The 17,188-nt window shown below is 41.0% G+C and overlaps 1 protein-coding gene across 19 annotated transcripts in view; it reads right to left on the bottom strand.

The window, feature by feature from the left end:
- Nucleotides 1-17,188, bottom strand: part of sgip1a (SH3GL interacting endocytic adaptor 1a) — a 72,555-nt gene that overhangs the window by 53,942 nt on the left and 1,425 nt on the right. For 13 of the 19 annotated variants that reach the window (XM_020098500.2, XM_069521661.1, XM_069521660.1 and 10 more), the window contains exons 1-2: nt 11,625-11,732; nt 1,323-1,457 (exon numbers count right to left, since the gene is read on the bottom strand). In XM_020098500.2, the coding sequence (XP_019954059.2) occupies nt 1,323-1,365 (43 nt within the window). In that variant the 5' untranslated portion in view covers nt 1,366-1,457; nt 11,625-11,732. Of the gene's footprint in view, nt 1-1,322; nt 1,458-11,624; nt 11,733-13,952; nt 14,072-17,188 lie in introns of those variants that run through there. The other 6 variants (XM_069521662.1, XM_069521654.1, XM_020098502.2 and 3 more) reach the window with 4 other exon arrangements.

The following is a 17,188-nucleotide window of genomic DNA, read 5'->3' on the forward strand; positions in this document are numbered from 1 at the left end:
CCCTTGTTTTTCCTTCATCCTGCTCATGCCAAAGCTGTGCTTACAGTGACCCCCCACCACCACCACCCCTCTTTTTATTCTTCTGGTACATCCCCTTCTTTTGTCTTCACATCTACCTCATCTTTTATTTTCTCTACACATCTCTGTTTCCCATTCTCCCATTTTCTTCTACATGATATCATTCCTCACTTCCCATTGGCTGCAAAACAAGCAGCATCTTCTCCTCCACTGCCACCTAGAGTTCACTGAGAACAATGACAAATATGCATCATTGTGCTGCTGCTGAGGCCTAACAGCTGAGCAGGTAAAATGTACTTATACCTTGTACTGTGATATGCTCATTACACTGTAATCAGAATTCCTGTGAGGCAATAGGTGAATTCCTGGCCATTTACTTGTACAAATATGGAGGCGTGTGCTGTGATTAGTGATGTGGCTGACGAATGCTGCCTTGCCAGCTAGTGGAGGAGTGAAGAATAAGGGAGGAGGAAGTGAGGGGGATTTGCTAAATAAAGCCTAATACTCTATAAGCTCTGTTTTGGAGCTGCAGTTGTGAAGTAGCCTGAATAAAGACACACACTTGTGTCAGAGGAACAGACAGTCACACCTAATATCTGTGCCATTGTATATAAGTGAGCATGCTGAACCCCTAATCTAAACAGATGTGCAATCGATGTGTGATAGAGAAAGTGCAGCACTTTGACTTTAAATACAGACAATTGACCAATTTGGGTGTTACTATCATAGATTTCAGTGCTTGTATACTGACAAACTGTTCATCAAAAGTCAGTTCAAAATAAGATGCAAAACAGATTTACTATGATGCAGAACATTTGAATTCAAATCCCATTAAAACTCTGCAGCCACAGTCAAAGCTACCACTCATGTAACACACAGGTCATGTGGCACAGGTTGATCCAAAAACCAGTTGTTTTATTATTTAGGCTGATCTCAGAAGCACAGGCCTACCCCAGAATTGACAAGGAGATGCCATGGAGATAAATCTCCTTTTCATATCTCATCTTTCCACCCTGCTCCCTTGTTCTCTCTAAACGACAGTGACACCATGTTTCCTGACATGTCAGAGAACACGCTGCACAGTGATGATGCAAACACACAGCGAACACACAAATGCATATAAGCCTTCAAAAACACCCATATCATTATGTCATGGTGAAAACACATCAGTAAGGTCAACAGAGAACATGAAGGTGACAACCACAAGCACATAAAGTAAAAGTCCATGAGAAGAGACACGCAAAATGAAATGTCACTGCTGAGGAGGTCATGTACTGTTTTTAAAGAAAGGTGTTTTACTGTACCTGCGATGATGCGAAACCAGCCTTTGCACAGCTCCTCAGCCATTTACAGATCACTCCATGGACCCCCACTGGTCTCACTCCGGCCAGACACGGATGAGAAGGGAGAGGAGCAGATCGAAGACGAAGGTGATTCTGCTGAAAAAGAGAAAAGGGAGACGAGGATGGTCGGTAACCAAGTACGCTGCCTGACACAGCTGCTCAGAGGACATATGCATGTACACTGATGCTGATACCGGCGCATACATTTACAACTGCAAGTGCACAGGCCAAGACACACACACGACTACACACACAACTTGTGTAGAATAGTAATGTGGCACAGTAGGTCCAGACAAGTCGGGCACTGAAGGTCAACATGTCCTTTCCTGCAGCATAGGCAGACACACATCTACGTACGTTGTGAATGGATTTACCTCATCATGTACAAACTCTGCAGCACTGGACGAGTTTTAAAGACTGTACTTTATGTTAAACTTTATTTCTATAGCAACTTTCAAAACCCCAGGTTTTAAAATGTTGTTTTTCTGCATTTATGCCAAACAGTTTGTAACAGTAATGTGTGTCCAAAAATCCAAAAAGGTTGAATGTTCCAGTGATGATGGGCCAGCATAAGCAAGGCTGTACTCTATATATCTGTGCAGAACATTTGCACTTACATTTGCAGAAAACCTCTCAAATAACTGGATGTCAGAATGTTTTGGAAATAAATTTGCTTAAATGTTATTTTCTTAAATTTAAGATAGAACATTATTAAATAGATTGCCAAACATGGCATGTGGTTAGGGCTAGGCAATAAAACAATATTAATAGCTTTTGCAATATAATTTTCATTGAAAGCAATATAACAAAAGTCCAATATATCTCAGTTTAATACTTATGCATCATACAAGCACAGAGGGGAGGTATAGAACATAATTCAGACTTGTAGTGTTAGTCATAATCTGTCCCTAACGAAAAGTTTGAAACCACGATCAGTCTGTAATAAATCAAATAATAAATCAAAACATTTACATAAGACATTTATACTGATAGTTATTCATATAAACTGTGAAATTCTTTTTTTTAATCTTGATATCATTTTGGGCTCCATCATCCATGTGAGCTGCCCATTACAGGTGAATCAATTGTTGAGATTATTTAATTTCTAAATTGATTTGCTTTTCAACCAGAATCCAAAAACATGCTGTTGGCGCCACCTTTTGTTCACTTGAACACATTGCTGTTTCCTGGGAACATATACTGGGCCTCTCCAAATCTTCCATCTCTAGTCAGACACAATAAACAAAACAAAAAGTTTCTATCACAAAGACATACATGTGCATTAAACACAACAGAAAGAGGGATCCAGGTAGAAACCATGGACTATTTTCCAGTGTCAAGACTCAGCATCTGCCCAATCACATTCACACTGGTTCACAAAATCCCATTGTTAGCTATGACAGTCCCTGGTGGTTCAGGCTGAATTAAATATTTAATATCTTAATATAAGCTTGATGCGGGCACCAATGACGACATTCAATCTGTCACATTCAAGCAGAGTGCTACAGTTCCCTGGTCCTAAACTCAGTAAAACACTGTCTCCTGAGAGCAGAGCAGTCTCCTCGGCATCTGGGCAGACAGCTCCTACTATTCAGAAATAGACTGTGGGTTAGAATGCTCTTATTTCATGTGTATCCCGTGTTTGTTTCAAAAGCAGAAGATGCAAAAGATAAAGCGGCTCTTGTTCTCTATCCCCACCCCGTCTATACTTTTGTCTCGCTCTCACCCTCTACCTGGTATCTGTCTCTACCCTCCACCTCCTTCCATCTGACCTACTTTCCCTCCAACTTTGCTCATGCGTTTTGCCTGTGGGGTGCAGTGCTGCTCTAATCTGGATGCTTATCAGTGGCATCCATCTGTATCTGTAACCACCAGCAAAAGCCACAAGACAAATGGAAATGGGTCATCACTCCACGACTGTATGAATACAGTTAAGAAGGAAGGGCCGCATTTAGCAGCTGCGGACGATAACTGCTGTTACTGTGTGACGAGCCACAGGGAGACGGGGATGAGGTATGAGGATGCCACTACAGGTCCCTGGATTGCTAATCATTTATCAAAGGTGTTCTAGTTCCATCCAGAATCTCCTGATAAAACAAAAATAGCAATGTTGCACAACTTGTGCTCTTCCATTATACCAGCAATTGTTAGGGCTGGTTTTCATCAATGAATTGATTTGATAATCAACAGAAACAATACCGGACACTCGACTAATAATTTATCAAATGAAAAGAACAAACCTTGCCAGGGTATAGATTCTAAAAGATTTGCTGCTTTTCTCCATTTCATATCGTCATGGTTACTTTATAATATTATGAATGACAGTCATTCAATTGAGCTTTAAGTTGGAATGTTTTTTTGAATTTACTCAGTAGAGTGCATTTTACACCAAGGCCCAATAGTCCCCTTATAAAAAACACATTTCAATTCATTAGATCTGGATCTTTCTGCACCAAACTGTACACACTCATAAATATCAGTCCTGGAAAATTACCAGATTTTTTTAAATCAACCTCCATCAATTATTCTCAGAGGACTCAACAAAATGATTAAAAATAAATAAGTAAATATTCCTGGATCTCTGACCCATATTGACTCCTTTGAAGTTTTGTGGTAATCCAACCTGCAGTTTTTGTGTAATCCTGTGAACATACAAACAACAAAGTTCGCCATTAAAAGGAAAAAATATATTTTATTTACTTTTATGGTTAATTGAAGGAGAGTGATATCACATAGTGACTCTGGAGAAGCTTCAAAAACCATCAGGTTCACTCAACACTGAACACTCACATTATCCACTTCCACTCATATGTATTACTAAATGCTCTTTTTTAAAACAATCTCACATGATTACATTATTTTATTGGATTTAGTCCACACTATGGAAATCTATAAATGTATAACCCTTGGTATTCTTCCCATAAGCACAAAGAGCAGCAGTTTAACAGAAATGATGCCTCTCAGTGCACGTCATCTCTATGTTGGGACTTCCCCAGGCTCATGTAGCCACCGTCACGTCTCATGTCCCGGGGCCTTGTGCCATTTCCTGCGCTTGCAGCTGAAGCAACATCCTTGCGAACCTCCACCTCACTCTGTCTCTCCCCAGCCTCACCCTAAATTTGCCCTGATGAGGGATACTGTTTAGGCAGCAGTCATTAAATGTACACAGACAAACACCCACCCACCGATTATGGCTGTGGTGAGTGCAGTCAAACCAAAACAACATTCCACTCAGCGGCAGGGGAAGGCATGCAGGGCGATAAGGCGTAGCAGTGGCAGGGTGCCATGTCGAGGGCCTACGTGCCATCCAGCCACTCGTGAGGCTCAGTCTATTAGTTCTACTGCTCAGCCATTCCCCCTACTTGCTAAGGCGAACATACACAATACAGAGAAATACATAAACAATAGATGAAGCTGCAAGGCTTCCTGTGTAATTAGCACTCACCTGCTAATTACCTGAGGAGGCTGATTGGTGGATTTGGCTTGTTTAGGCTGATGCCAGAGAGGTTGTTGTTTTGAGTCATAGCTCTATGTTCTTATAGAAAGAGATGGAAGTTAGCTTGGAAAGACCCCACTGTTCACAAACTCTCAAAGTTTTATTTTAGGCACCAGGGGAAAGGATTCTTCAGTCAAATGACTACATTTACATGGACACCAATTTTCTGATATTAACCAATTTAAGCCAATAGCCTGGATAAGACACTGCATTATTAGGCATGTATACGTCTTAATCGCATTAAGTGTCTGAGTTTTCACAGCATTTTGTGTGATCGACATACAGAAGTTAGTGTTTGATGACGCATGGCCCTGGGTGTAAATAAGACAGGAAAATAATAACACAATGGTATATGGCAGCATCGGGCATTCAACAATTGCGGGCTGGAGTTTTAAAACTGGAGGAATAATGGCTGACGTAATGGTGTAGTGGACGTAATGAGGCAAGGTCAAAATCAAACTATGTTCTGTAACATGTAAACAGGAATCGAAATGGAATATTCAATTAGCAACTCGTGTAAACAACTTAATTGAGATCAGAATGATGGTGCCCATGAAAATGTTGTCAATGTTTTGTGAATTTGCTAGTTAGCAAGTGTTGAACATAACTGGTTCTTGCTGGTTGTGAGCCGTGGTCAGTAAAGAACTCTGAACCCTGCTCCAACTGGAAAATCAGTTTTCGTCGTGATCGTCAACGTCACCTTTATTGATGACTCCCATCCGCCAATGCCACAGAGCATCGGTTGCCTGTTAAATTAAAAATGTATTCATATTGAACACAGCGCGTGTCCAAATTGTGATCAAATTCAAGCAACACACATGAGAAGCGGGAAGCCGATAGGATGAATGTTTTTCAAGATGTGCGAGCCACATACAGACAGGATTCGTTAGAGTTATATATTCAGTCAGCACCAGCCTCTTAAAGGCCAAGGTCAAAGTTCAACACAAAAAAATGAAAATCAACTTCTAGAGATGTGAAACTTCGTCACAATCGTCTTTGACCACTTGTACCACTGTCTCTTGCTCTGTGGCACAATGACAAACACTTTGATTGTCCAGATTCGACCCCCTCTGACACCCAGCCCACCCCCCCAACCTCAAAACAGTGGATGGAAAAGATGAGCTCATCTTTCTAATACCTCGCCGGTCTGGTCTGTGGTCTCCCTAATGGTCTCCGGGATTTCAACAGTCTTCCGATATGTCCCTCTTATACTCACACCAATTACCATTTCCACACAGGGCCCAAGCCTAAATAAACAGAGTGCAAAACTAGCTATACAATCAGCTTATATCTATAAACAGCGGAGCGGTTTAAATGAGGCCACTCCCGAGAGTACCGGCCTTTGCTTGGACAGCCAGGCCGAGATGACAGAATGGAGCCAGATGAACTCACTGCGGGGAGTTACAAGAGTATTTTAAAGACAACAGAAATAGCACAGGCATGAGTCCTATACACCCTAATACGTCAAACAAGGAAAATGTTTGACCAGATTTTTAACTTGATATCAATAATATTTGGGGGGTTTGGTTGGGTTAGCGGGTGAATGACCACAAACAGGAGATTGAACAAGAGTTGTGTCAGTCAGCTCACACTGGAAATACCCACTGCTGAAAGAGAAAGAACTTGCCAACGCTTCCTTACTGGCTCACTCTGGTTTGGCTGGACACCCCAGAGAATGTTGCTGTTTGCGTACGTGTGTGCATGCATGTGTGTGCGTGCATGCGCTATGACATGATGTGTTGGCATGAGCCCGGATAGGCCCACCAATGACGCACTTGGTACGGGACCAATAATTAATGAGGCATCTTAAAATAGGAGTGCAGATTTTTAAGAGCTTCTTTGTCTGACAGCTCTTCAGAACAGTGAACCTGCCTCTCGACTAACTTCAGTAGGTCATGAGGCAGATTCATTGTCATGATATGAGAAGTACTGGCCGTCATAGTAAGGCTTGGAAATGACTCATGGTCATAGCGGTATTCCTGTTTTAACACCTTCTCTTACAGGTGTGCTGACGCACAGAAGGCCGCGCACCCAATGTAGGACTCAGCAAAACCCACAGATTCACCACACTTCCTGAGTCAGAGTGGCAAAAGACATTTCTTATAAAGGTGTAAAATATGTGGAAGTGAGGGTTTGTGTGTGTCTGTGTAATGAGGGGGAGTGGATGGGTGAATCCTGCAGCAGACGGCTCCATTAAATAAAAAAGACAGAGCACCTCACAAAAGATGAGCTGAATGAATTGGTCACTGTTGGAGGGGTTGGGCGAGTATATTAAAATATTAAATGATTTATTAGAGATGACATACCAACGACTTACATCTATGAGCTCTGACCATTCAAGGGTAAAATACCACCACCAAGGAGGTTGTGTTTTCACCTCTGTCCAAGTGTTTGTGAATGAAACCATGAAACCTGGTGAAAGGATGGGACATGGGCCAAGAAAGAACACATTCAACTTTGGCGAAGATTCAAACAAAGGGACTGATCCCGGAGAGTACCTCCTGGATCCTGATGAAAAATATCAGCCATATCAGGGGACTGACATCCACGACTGTGTGGGATTTAGTGCCGTCTCATTGAATTTGAGGTGACTGTTGTTGAGGCATGTGCTCTACTGAGGGGCATTCTAGTTTTCTTTTATTTTCGGGATTTTTTCAACAAGTTAAATTTAAGACGTTTATAAGAACATAATGAATTAAATTTAAGACCCTTGTCAAGTAGGACAGATATGAAGGAATATCAGAGTCCCACAATTACTTACACCTCGCCATAAGATAAGTTGAAGTAGCCGAGGAGAGAATAACCCTGGAAACGCCACATTACCTCCCAAACTAGAGACGATTGACATATGTATAGTCTTTCTCACAGCCAAGCTGAGTGAGATAAAGTCAGTACACAACATTGAGATAATTAAGATTGACCTAAACGTATTTAAGACCAACTATAAATATTATACCGTCTTATCTATTATCCTACTGAACAACTTATTTTGCTAATGGAGCTTCCCTTTAGGAGTTATTCACGTGTACAACACATCTTGAATCTATTTATTATATTCATTCATGATTGAATATTACTTTATATTGTTTAAGACTCCCTGTATATTCAGGTGACTAAAAAAAGTCAGAATAGTTACAAGGAGGGCATCAAAGCTTCCTGTCTCTGTGTAGTGCTGCGTTCGATTGCACTGTGCCACATCGAGGCATAAGAGGTTTCCCATGGACCCACTTGGGAATGTGCATATGTAGGGCACTCCCACACACACTCATACAGACACGGATACTCAGTATTGGAGATGACACATAAAAGCCCTTTCTAACATGTGAGCACTGACTATTATTTCCCAGAATGCTGCAGCAGATACAAAAGAACACACACAAATTTGTGTGCGTGTTCGTACACATACACACAAAAGCACTACTGCACAGGAGGTGAAGTACGCCTCGGTCCCTCTTACTCATCGGCGTATCCCACCAACTCCTGAGTGTGATATAATAAAACAAACTGTATGTTCTCATCTAGTCCCCACAGGAAGTCTCTGCTCACCCACTCAGCTCAGCAAAAAAAAACTCTCTCACACAGACTTCCAGGGAACTCTCCCAACTAATAAGCCTGAACCGGGTTGGAGACAGTCCCTGACCGAGGGCAAAATGTAGGGACCTCCCTGCCTGGCATTTAAAAACATCCACACCTAGAGGTCAGTTTAGAGTCTCCAATCAGCCTGACCGCCAATCAGCATGTCTCTCATCTCTACAGTGGGATGAAGCCAGACGACCTGGAGAAAATCCATGCGAACTCCACAAAGAGAGACCCAGGGATTCGAACCAAAAACCTCAGAACCACTGTGCCGCTCATAATTCGGTGTAACGCATCAAGTTCTGATATCAGCTCGGCCTTTTTCCTTCAGCTCTTTTAACCCAGTTTCTGTATCATCCAAGGGTCCATCTGTGATCTGTGACACAAACAGAGTTACATTTATAAGACATATTATCTGACTTGTTGCCATGTAGGTCCAACACAACTGATGGGTTGGCCGGCCGTATGGCTGGGGATTTCCCGAGCATGCTGACAGGCCTGAGTGACTGACACTCCGAGGAAACACTTTGCTCCTCCACACATGCTCATGAGGCTTCCCCCCTGAACAATCTGTGGCAAAGGAAGCACGGATGACTCACTCTCATCTCCACCAGCAACAACACTTTCTGTATTTAACCATGGAAGTTGGTGGAGGATACACAAATTCTTCTATGTTTAGTTCTGTTTGCTCAAACATTCGAGGAAGATCCAGAACACGAGGAGACAATACACAATAAACAACACACTGAAAGTCACTTATTGATCTTTCAATAAATTATCTAAATTATTTTGCATCCTAAATTATTGTTTCCGTTGAGCAAACCTGATAAAGCCGACACCACGAAGAATAAACCAAGTTTCTGAGATCAGAAATTTTCCCAAGCAGAATTCCCTCCAAACAAAACAGAAACCTAATTTTTCACTTGTCACTCTCAATCAAGGCAATCCCCTTCTTTCCCACCACAGCTTTCCCCACGTATCACTAATCTACACTTGAAGACACCCTCCCCCCTGGGACATATAGTTGTCCCAACGTGAGCCCCGAGCTACATTTAATACCTGCACAGAGAGTTTATTTGAAGACACCTTTGTGAAATCTTTTATACAAAATCTTAACTTTGACTGATATTTGTTTACATCCATTATCTGTACAAATTAGCCTTTGAGGGTTTGAAGCACATCCCAGCGGACATTGGACGAGAGGCAGGGTTCATCCTCGACAACAACATATAGAGAACAACATGACCTGGGAGTATGAGCTAGAACTCAGGTGTAGCTCAATGTGAATCACCACCACATGTACTGAAACCTGCTGAATGTGACGAACAAAACTAAAGGCCACACACCCACATACTTTGCATATCGACTGAACACGAATATCATCACGTGCTGATAACAGACGTACACTCCGGCCTCTGATATTTTGATTCAACATAATAGGCGTAATTAATCAAACTGAATATTAATGTCCCAAACAAAGTAGTTGGTTTTTTTTGGATTGTGCCAAACCTCCTGATGAAGTGAGCTTGGCCAATCGACCTACAGAACCCACAGGAGTGCACTGACATGACACATCATTACTCAGTCTTTCAGATGACACAGGCAAATCGCTCGTGTCCCCCTCTACTCCTGCACATGTTCTCACGAGTTCGATCAAAACATTATGTAATAAATTCAAACTAGTCCCTATCGTCTCCATTGTGTTTTTATCATTGTCAGTAAATTCAATGATTTCAAGGCTCCAAATGACTTGTTGCATCTCTTTTTCCTCCATCCCTACTTGTACTTATCCCTTCATCCTCCTTTTCTCATCCCTCAACCCTTATCCCTATGTTCATCTTCCTTCCCTCATCTATTCATCCTCCGTGCTTCATCTCTACTCACACCCATTCATCCTCCCTTTATCCTGCTTTCCTCATTCCTATATTCACAGCTCACCATGACTCAAGTGGAATTATGCCTGAGCCTTCACCCGGTTGCCATTGCATCCTCCCAGACCAGTGTCTCCGACACATCTTCACCTAAACCCCTCCAACTTCCATTAACTTTTCCTAAACCTCCAATATTCCTATTTCCATTCAAACCATTACCTCGGTCTGTCCCTACTGGAATAACTTTTACACAAAACTCTGAGTTACTGTTGTGAAGAAGAAAGACAGATGTTCGGAGGTAAGTAAATAATAACCTGTTTCTCCCAATAAGCAGGGTCTGATAACTGGGAGACATATTTCCAAGTCTTCCTGTTTTTGAGATATAATTTCCTGAACAGCAGTAGACATTCCACTGGATGATTCAAAATACTAAAGAGATGAATTACAAGCACTTATCTAAGTGTAGATAAATAATATGTCAATGGTTGGATAACAGCATGTCAACAACATTATATCATTCCACTGAAGGACTCGCAGGACACTTCATCGGCAAAGAGTAATGATAAAACACAGCAGAATCCTGCAATAACGTGCAGGACCTAGATGTCATCGACGTCAGCTTATATCACGGCTCCCTCTAATGATTTCAGGTGAGGTGTGAGCAGCCGAACGTGTGCAAGAAATTTGGAGGTGACAACCTTTTCCGATTGGAGCACTCAGACAAGTACAATGGAGGATGATTCCCCTCTCAAATGAGCAAAAATCCCTGTTTCAGTTTTAAGATGCAAGCTCTCCTGTGCAGGGTCTCCATGGTTACAGCAACATTGCTCAAGTTCAAGCAGTTAGATCATTTGCTGTAAATTCATTTCCAGCTAATTATTTTTAACTACCATAAATTCCTACGGATGATCTCAGTTCCCAGAAAGGACTGGAGTCATTTTCATTCTCAATGTTCAGGTGCTAACATACACACTGTGAAAGTGAGTTCAGGCAAATTCCCTCACAACTCAGGGTTTAGTCCTAAAATGAACCCATGAGATATTTCCTCCAGTTTATTCTGTTTGGTTTATTCTCACTCCTGATTAATATAATATATATGAAACTATATATATATAAACTATATATATATATATATATATATATATATATATATATATATATACATATAATTATATATATGAATTCTAGCACAAGAATGGACAACTTATGCAACTAGCCTAACTGTAATAACTATAATTTAATGGTTAAAACAATGGTCCTGATGTTTACATTTGGGTCAAAGCTGTTTCAATTAGTTAGTTAACAGATAAACACACTCACCACTAATCTCTCATCTTTCCAGTTTCCTCTTCCTAAATTTCTTCTGTTTGAATGAAACCAAAGAAACTTTCCACCTTCTGACTGTTGATCGCTGTCATTCTTCTTCTTCTTGTGGCAGTTGTCAAACCAGCCAAAAGGCGCATTACCGCCACCTGCTGGAATGAGCACCCACAATAACCCCGAATGTGACCCATCGTCTTGTATGACGAACTGCTGAAAAATGATTTTTTATTTATTTAACGAAACTGTTCAGTGCTGTGTGTGGGATATTTACGTCTTTGTGGAAATATGGAAGCGTCTTCTAAACAGAGGTGGGTGTTGTCAGATTAGCTTTGGGGCTTTTATTTGGGCTAAATAAAAGTTGTAAATGAAAACGTGATGAAAAGTGATAATTATGACGCATCACAAACACGTGTTTATATGCTGGACAGGTAAAGTAAGAAAACTATTGGCTGCTCTTTAACCTGAGTAACATAACACATTTACTTACTTTTTCCAAAGGTCATTAATTATATTTATGTATCCACACTCCCAGTGAAGCTAATGGCTGAACTGGGATTTAAATGCCACGTTTTACTAATGTAATGTTTGTAGCCTCTGATTGGGCTGATTGATTAATAATTAATCAAAACCATCCATGAAAATAATTTCCTCTGGCAAAGCACAAGATTTGGACGTGCAGTCCAATAGTGTTGTGCAACAAGGACAGCCTCTCCAACACGTTTTATTTGTTTTCCTCCAAAGGTTTGTGACAGCATGTGAGAGCGAAGTTAGTTAGTAAGTGCCCGAGGACACGCAGACTGCACCTGATCTATGTGATCTTTACTTTCTCCTTAAGCGAGAAAGTTTGTTTACCAAAGCACAAGTAATACATTTTGGTGGGCATGCATAGAACATGTGACTGTGTGTGTGTGTGTGTGTGTGTGTGTGTCTGTTTGTCTGTCTGCACATGATAAGGCTGAACTTGCCTTCCTCTATAGGCCTCCACAAACCATGACAATCAATAAAAAAAAAAAATCAAGTATATGGATTTCATTATGTTAACAACGGAAATTAGGACATAGTCAACGTCTAACACAGCGTTCTCGAGTCAAAGGTTACAATCTCCAGTTTTCTTTGAGACTCAACCCTATCTTCATTTTGCAGGATGCAGATTTGGATTTGCTCTTGAGTGGTGTTGCATCATACAGAACAAAACTAAATAATACATTGACATGCTGGTTCATTTTTATGAATTTCAAAAAATGTCACAAAACTGCGAAATATGATCTTTACTCTCTCCTAGAGCATTGGCTCCCAAACTAGCAGTCGAAATCCCCCCAAAAAATTATTTATAACCTATTAAAAATATGAACATTTTAGCCAAATGTTAAAACCATGCAAACAGAGATAATTCATCATTTGATTATCTTTGTCCACCGTCAAAGCATCAGTTGCAGCAGGTTCATTTTTAGCACCATACAAAAAATTTAAATCCTGTGGGATCATGAGGGTCTTACGTCTTTTATTTTCAGGGTCGGAGACTGAATAGCTTGGGAAACCCTGATATCTTTAAACAGTTCTGTATCAGAAGATAATATCTATCCTATCGAAGATGGAGAAAAATGCAGCCTATTGTCTCTGATGTATGGAACCTCCCATGGTCCTATAAGGTCGTGCAAGGTTAGGCATGGTTCTGTGTTCAGCTGTGATTTATACGTGCAGTTATGATCTTCAGCATTATCACGTGAATCCACGTGTGTCTGTGTGGTGGTATCTCCTGTACGAGTCGTTAGCTGCATGTGACTGGAGATGTTATCCAACACTTATCGCAGAAGTGTCTGGAGAGGATGTGTCTCGGTGTTCAACTCTCGCACAGTTGCCATGGTAACCAGTTTGGCAGAAAGAGAGAGAGGGGACTAGGGCGCCCCTTTGATACGACGCCAGAGAAGAGTCCTGTCAAAATCTTGATTCATTGCATCTCCTCCAGTCTGACGGACTGTGTCTCTGCACGTACACATATAAACACACCTTAATAAATGTGTTGACAGCACAGAGCCTACAAGGGCAGCTCAACCGCAGTGAGGTAACTTCAAATTCTCACCTTCAAAAACAAGCATGTTTCAGAAAAAAAAAAAAACACCAAGCTTCTAATTTCTTAATTATTTAATTTCTTTATAAAATCCCTCTAAATTATTATTTATCTGGTAAAGTTGGTGCTGGGGTTTACTGATTCTGCTCTGCATAGTCTATATTGAGTTTTGTTCTCTTTTCTTTATTTCTATCAGAAATATGACATTTTCCGCTGCAGGACACATGAAACTCATTGCTCCCTTGCACCAGCGGTACCTTTCCTGTGAGGATTGACCTACGTGTTCATAGATTCTTCTGCAGTTCCTCATCAGCCAGTGAGGCCAGACCAGGCCTCTGCCCATGCACAGTTCAACCTGTCCAATAAGTCACAGATCCTGAGACATGGACAATACACACAGGACAAAAGATAAATAATTATATTTGGCTGAAATTGCAAAAATAGGTAGACAAGAGGAGTGATCAAAGTTTACATCAAAGGAGTCAGGACCTTCTCTGTTTGCAGAGTTGTTTACTTCAATTCCCCAACTAGTTTTTCCTAAATCGTGGGAGCTGTATGCTGTACAGATTATAAGGTGCTTTGGGACAAACATAAAAATGCATTTGACCTGAGAAGCAAGGAGCCTTCAGAGTAGTACCTTGACTATCACCGGGCTTTATGTCATTTAAAAAAAACAAAAAACAATTACCGTTGTTCAAGTCCTCTATTTGACCCGTCTGCCATTAACTTTAAATGCTCTGGAGTCCAGGAGATTACTGGAAGACATGGCATTACAGCGAAGCATGAGTGAAAGACACACACACACACACACACACACACACACACACACACAAACACACAAGCTCTCACGTAAGCCAAAGAATTGTTCCCATGTGCCACAGAGCTCTGTGACTGGAGAGGGGTGCGTGAGAGCAGCAAATGATTTGTAAAGTTTAGACTAATATGACCAAAGGGCTCAGTGACACAGATGTGGAAGAACCAGAGGAAAGAGAAACTGAAACAAATGTGAAATTAATCACGCTATATGGAACAACACTGATTTCTCTTCCCAGCTCTTAGTGAGGAATGCTTCCCTTCGTCTATGGATTGAGGTGATTCCTCAGCTGGTCACACCAAATTACTCACCAACAATTTTTATAAATGTATTAAGTCGATTAAGTCAATCACTTGTTGCGGCCGTTAGTCCAAATGATGAAATATGTGTATTATGAATCAATTAAAGAAAGTATTGCATAAAATATATGTTTCTATATTTTCACATAATAAACATATCCCATCACAGAGGTTGTAGCCGTGAAGCTCTCAGCCTCGACCTCCACTTCTCCTGCCAGGTTCGACCCTGATTTATTTCATCCTTATTTCAATCTTTAAACTTTATTTCCACTAATGTTATTGCGCTGTGGCATGTCTTGTGTTTGTGAGCATCACTGGACGCGTCAGACGTTGCAGGTGCTCTGGTTACAACCCAGACGTGTTGCCTCACATCCCTAAAATAGTACCAGCTGTGTCCACCTGTTCTCTCATCATTTTAGCGAGCACGACGACTCGCAGAGGTTCTTTAAACAGGCTGTCAGTGGCGTTTCTCCGCACCCTCAGCCACTTCATCATCTCTCCTCTAATTGGCTCTGGGGAGATATAAATAGCCACATGCATCCATCACGAGACTACTTGCTGCACTCACAAGGTTAATGCAGCCTCAAGGGACCCCCGGGTCATAGTGTTGCCTTTTTCCTGGAAGCCACGTCGCAACAAACAAACTGACAGTTGAGATAATCTTTTGTCTTGTTGTCATTTATTAGTTTGTTGTTGTTTCAGTAACAGGGGGGTTGCCTTAATTACACAATCATGAGACAGAAGCAAGTCAAAACATTTATTTCACTTAGAAAACTCTAAATCACTCTACTGAAAGCAAATGTGTTACAGAAACATCTCGCTTCTTAACTCTTAATGTAAATTAAAATCAATAGTCTAGCCTGTCATATTTCTGAACAGTGTATTCCTGTGGGAGCAGCAGTGTTTGACCCAGCTGGCCCCACAGACATCTATAAAGCCACAATGACGCAAAAGCTGGGGCCACTTCATTTGCATTAAAAGAGGAAATATTTAACCCTACATGGTCATAACGAGTGTCAGACAACTCTGCAGAGATCAGGTTCAGAATGAATGAGCTCTATGTGATCTCTTGCTTCTTCGTTTCCTTAAATCGGCTGCTCTGTGCCAAGAGTGTGAACTCCTAAAAACATTACACACAGACAGCAGGAGCTGCCCTCGTCTTAGGCCGTCTTTGACACCTGTCATAGCTCTGGTCGAACTTTCCACTTGAGTTCAGGTGAAGATATTTTAAGTCGTTTAATGTTTTAACATACTGTGCAAATCCCTTGTCTGTCATATATATAGTATACTACAGCGTTGTACTTATAGTATTATTTCTCAAGTGTGTAGAAGACCCAACAGGGAATTTGCAAGCCTTCAACCAGTTCCCCGTAATCTCCTGAGCTAAGCATTTTCCTTCTCCCCAAAATATCCCAAATTTTTTCCTTGTGCGACACAGGGGAATGATTCAGAGGTGTCATTTACTTTGCTCCATTTTTAGCTATATGGATAACTCGGCCGTGGATAACTCGGCCAGCATGCCTCACTGAAAGAGCGACAGGGGAGGCCTTTCGTCCCATGTGATAGTCCGTCTTTCTTTCGTCACATTTCATCAAATCACATCTCTCGCTTTTACTAGGTTATGTCACAAGCAAGAGGGGGAGAGGGAACTAGGACAGACAGAGTAGACGGCGTAGGACAGAGAGGTGGAGGAAATTAGGCAAGTCAAGTTCATTTGTGTCACACATTTCAACAGCAAAGCCATTCAAAGGGCGTTAGATTAGGTTTTAATAATTTCTTTCTAAAGGTCATTATAGTCCAAAAATAGGCGATTTTAGAAGAAGGAACCTGACATGATTGATTTGTCAAACGTGTTTGGTTTTGTCCTGTTAGGCTGTAACACATGTGATCACTTTGCAAGACTTGCCTTGTTGTGTTTTTAGAAATGGAAATTGTGGCAGTAAAAAAGGACTAATTGCAGAATATTGTGTTTCTTGGTTCCATAGACCCTCCTGTCTTACCACACAAATACGGAAAATAACACAACATTCCTGGAAACATTGCTTCACAAAGATTTATTTGCCTTCTCACCCTGGCTGTACATGGTGTCCCAAATATTAAATAAACCAACTTAATAATGCAGCAAGAAAAAAAGCTTAATGACTTAGTGTTCACATCCTTTCCAGTTAATGTTTGTGGAAAGTCGCTGCAAAAAAAGGCCAAGTTGATGGTTTAAATGTTGTTTTTTCCATTAAACAGGTTTCAAAACTATTAATTGTGTCCTGGATAGAATCAAAAGATGGTGGGGGGCATATAGAAAAGCACCACGGATATGTTACAGCTGTGAACAAATGATTTTTGTAAAGTATCAAGTTGATATTTAAAAATAAATTGACAGTTG

Source organism: Paralichthys olivaceus, chromosome 3 (genome assembly GCF_024713975.1).
Source record: "Paralichthys olivaceus isolate ysfri-2021 chromosome 3, ASM2471397v2, whole genome shotgun sequence".
NCBI lineage: Eukaryota > Metazoa > Chordata > Actinopteri > Pleuronectiformes > Paralichthyidae > Paralichthys > Paralichthys olivaceus.